General features: G+C 41.4%; 1 protein-coding gene across 1 annotated transcript in view; it reads left to right on the forward strand.

Moving 5' to 3' along the window:
* The window catches only part of GPR143 (G protein-coupled receptor 143), a 14,051-nt gene extending 10,486 nt beyond the window's left edge, over nucleotides 1-3,565 (forward strand). Inside the window, exons 7-8 of the mRNA XM_010135385.1 lie at nucleotides 911-1,028; nucleotides 3,266-3,565. Of these exons, the coding sequence (XP_010133687.1) occupies nucleotides 911-1,028; nucleotides 3,266-3,565 (418 nt within the window). The remainder of the gene's footprint in view (nucleotides 1-910; nucleotides 1,029-3,265) is intronic.
* Nucleotides 3,566-4,330: the final 765 nt, after the last annotated feature.

The raw sequence follows: 4,330 nt of genomic DNA on the forward strand, positions 1-4,330 counted from the left end.
TTTAGAGAAGATTCCCTTCCACTCCAGAAGTCAAATATGAGATGAGTTAGTCAAAGACAGCAACAGGGGCTAGAAGAGATGCCTGCAGATTTGAGAGGGGTGAACGGGAGGTGATAAAAAACACAATTGCAGGAAGGTCATGCCTAAACCCCTTTAGAAAGTATGACGTGGATGCTGATGGTTTTCTTTCTGAAGCTGCAGTAGAGCTATAAAAATATGTTGGTCTGACTGTTTAGAAGTCATGAGAAGTTAAGTCACTTGCTATAATCTTTATTTAGTGTAGGATATCCTCAGTTTCTTTCAGGATGAAACCTGATTATGCTTGTCTTTCTTTGGAAACAGAAATTACCTTTATCCCAAAAATCTGATGGCATTTTCAAGGGTTTTAAAGTCAACTTTTGTTTTGCTGTGTAGCTTTTTTATGGACATTTTGAAAGTCTGCTGTAGTCTAACCACATAATTCTAACTCCAGCTGGAGTTTCTGCAGCCTTTTACAACATATATGTATGCATATATGTGTTTTTCTTATCTGTGAGCACTATCATTTTAAGATGCAAGCAAAAGAAGTCCGCATGCATGATGTTCCCATTATGGATCACAGCTGTTTATTGTCACAATTTTATCCTGCAATTTACTGTTCTGCACCAAGCTCAAATGATCAGGTTCTTTTTTTTTCTTTTTTTTCTTTTTTTTTCGTTATATTGATTTCTTTGTGTAGGCCTGGGCTTATCGGTGTCTGGGTTTTGATCAGGATTTCAGAGACCTACTGATCCTTTCAGATTAAGACTTAATATGAAAAAAAATCTCATTCTCCTTATTACTGATTCTAATGTCTACAGTTTGAAAGTAAAGCATATTTTACATGTACATATATATATTAATGTCTTCTTGTTCTTTACTCCTGCAATAGCTGGTCATCCAATATCATAAACGAGAGCCTTTTGTTCTATCTCGAAATGCAGCCAGATATCAATGAAATGCCCCTGAAAAACATCAGAAGTGCTGCACTGATCACATGGATTATAATGGTAGGTCAGCCGTGACATTTCTGGGTCTTACAAGCCACTTTTAGAGAACTGGTGGAAGAGCACCAGTCTAGGGGGTGGCTTCTTATTTTAGGGGATATAGACACTCTGAAAATCAAGGAAGAACAGCTGGAAGAGAGAGGAAGGAGTGGTCACTTGGAGTGCTTTTCGCATATAAACTTTGCCAAAACTGTTCCAAAGGCTAACGTTTCTCCCCATTTACTGGAGTATGCATTCTCTCTGCGAGTCATTGCCACCTGGTTTAAAGAACCAGAACAGACGACTGTGGTGATTTCTAGTCTAATCTTGCTAACCTCTGCCATGCAAGCTACAAAGTTTTAGCTCATGTTTCCTGAAGGTTCCCCAATAAAATGTGCATTTTCTGGTAATTCTCTGTTTGTAACTAGGGTTTTCTTGATTATAAAGAATTTTTAATTTTATTTCATTTCATTTTTATTGTAAAAATTACATTTGGATAATTATTTGGGAACAAATGCGTGAAAAATCTTGACAGCAATGCACCAAAAAACAGCTGTAAAATGCTGGCCTCTTACTTTACGCTACTCTTTTTTTCTCCTGTTGGAGTATAAGACAAGGGATTTTTCACAGGAGATATTTCAGGCTCCTTTTCCAAGAGAGTTTATTCTGGAGCTGATAAATACCTGTAAGGCCTAAGCGTGCTTTGTGTAGTTAAGCCCTTGAGCAGTTTTGTACTGTAGGGTTAAGCAATGCAACTGATTTGATACTATCTTGTCCTCTGACAAGGAGTGAACATATTTGCAGAGAATCACAGAATCATTTTGGTTTCAAGAGACCTTTAACGTCAATGAGTCCAACTGTTCACACTGTAGTGCCAGGGTCCCTAAACCATGTCCCTCAGCATCACATCTACACGTCTCTCTCAAACATTTCTAGGGATGGGGACTCCACCACCTGCTTGGGCAGCCTGTTCCAGTGTTTGCCAACCCTCTCTGTAATGAAATTTTCCCTAATATTCAACCGTGGTACAACCTGAGGCCATTTCTTCTCATCCTATCACTTGTTACATGGGAGAAGAAACTGATCCCCACCTGGCTACAATCTCCTCTCAGGTAGTTTTGTAGAGAGTCATGAGGTCACCTCTGAGTCTCCTTTTCTCCAGACTAAACAACCCCAGTTCCCTCAACTGCTCCTCACAGGACTTGTTCTCTAAACCAGCTTTGTTGCCCTTCTTTGGACACACTCCAGCACCTCAAAGTCTTTCTTGTAGTGAGGGGCCCAAAAGTGAACACAGTATTCGAGGTGTGGCCTCACCAGTGCCGAGTACGGGGGGACAATCACTTCCTTCCCGCTGGCCACACTATTGCTGATACAAGCCAGGATGCCATTGGCTTTCTTGGCCACCTGGGCTCACTGCTGGCTCATGTTCAATCAGCTGTCAACCAACACCCCCAGGTCCTTTTCCACGGGGCATCTCTCCAGCCTTCTCTGCTGGGCAGCTTCCCAGCCACTCTCCCCCAACCCTGTAGCATTGCAGGGGGTTGTTGTGACCCGTGTATAGGACTCGGCACTTGGCCTTGTTGAACCTCATACCATTGGCCTTGGCCCATTAATGTGGCAGGGACCTTGCTTTTCCTCACTGGAGAGCAAGAGGTCAGATGTAGGAACTGAGCTGTTCTTTAAATTGGCTGTAAAAATAATTTGCTCTTTTCTCGTGAGAAAAATATGAATAGAAACTGCTAAAGCCACGTGCTTACAAAGCATCCCACAGTACTGTGAAAAAAGATAAATTGGGGTTTTTTTAATCACTTGGGATTTTCTTTTTCAGTATCTCTCCTCACTGTTCCATCCCACTTTGATGAACGTTTTCACTGGCTCAGGAATCTGCAGCAATTCCAACCTCAGATCAATTCCTTCTATTTTAAAAAGCTTGACTGTGTGGGCTAGTGTCTGCTCTCATATATTGACTTGGCTTCTAGTGAAAAAGTCTAGAGCTTGTGGGGCAAGTTAAAAACACACCAGGAGACTGACTAGCTACAGTTCATGCTAGAAAACCATTTGGTGCTCACTGGGATGGCCAACAGGTCGGGGTATTTCACTCCAATTTGTCTGCAAGATGAACAACATTTTTATTTGTGTGCAAACAGCGTGTTTTAAAGACAGCAATTGTTCAGTGAAAGGGAAGTTGTTAATGTATGCAAAGCACTTTGCTGAAAACGGAGCCTTGCTGGTGTAAGTCCTGTTGCACTTTTCTTTCCTAGGGGGTCCTTAATCCGATGCAAGGCTTCCTCTTCACATTAGCTTTCTATGGCTGGACGGGATGGAGAGTGGACCTGAAATGGCGAAAAAGAGAAATACCCTGGGAATCGATGTCCTCATCAACCGCGGGTGAAAATGTCTATCCCTCACCAGTCAACTACCAAAGCAACATCCATGATTCAAAGAAGATATCAACGACTGACAGCCAGCAGACTGATGAGGCTATAAGCATGTTGTCTGAAGGTAACACCAGCAGCGATGAAAGATTAACCAGAAGCTCTCCTATCTATCAGGGCTGGTAGTTCATAGGTGCAGAGCTGGGTCCCACTTCTCATGTTGTCAAGACTCACAAAACCCAAGTCACTGTGTGAACCATTCCATACTCTGGAATTAGGTTTGTGCCCGATAGCTTGATGTTATTTCCTATAACTTGTGTGTGTGTACAAGAAAGATCACGTGAGATGGAGAGATATGGTTTATGTCTTCATTTGCCTTATAGGAGCTGTGTTAGCAAGCATAAAGGCCTAATCCTTTTCCAGAAGGAGCATGTCTCCGCAAAGATCTATGTTACTTATGATTCATTTTGATCCATTTTGTATCCCTTGTAACCTCCCTGTGGTAGAAGAGTCTTTTGTTTAAATAAATGGACTGTTAATGTGTTGGGGTTTTAAACGTATCACTTCGCTTGCCTTGCTCAGCATAAAATTCCTCACCCAGAACTACAGCTCTAGGATTTCTGAGACACCATGTACAGCCTTGACACTCTGGTAAAACATTAGTGATAGCAGACTTTGACATAAGCACGAACATTTCCTGTTTGTGTAGAATCTCATTGACATAGTCCTTCTTCTAGCTTGTTTATATGAATTCTCAGTTTGGTTTTATCTAGGGAACTGAAAGGCTTTTATAATAAAAAAAAATCAAGCCAAACCTAGGCTTCATAAACACTTCAGAATAATGGTTCCAGCTCATTGCTGGTTGAAGTAAAAATAACCCTTCAAACTGTTGTTTAGTGTGGATTCAGTTGATCCTTGTATGTACTTGCTAATGGGATTGTGGACAGGTGC

Source organism: Buceros rhinoceros, unplaced genomic scaffold (genome assembly GCF_000710305.1).
Source record: "Buceros rhinoceros silvestris isolate BGI_N320 unplaced genomic scaffold, ASM71030v1 scaffold2804, whole genome shotgun sequence".
In the NCBI taxonomy this organism is placed as follows: Eukaryota; Metazoa; Chordata; class Aves; order Bucerotiformes; family Bucerotidae; genus Buceros; species Buceros rhinoceros.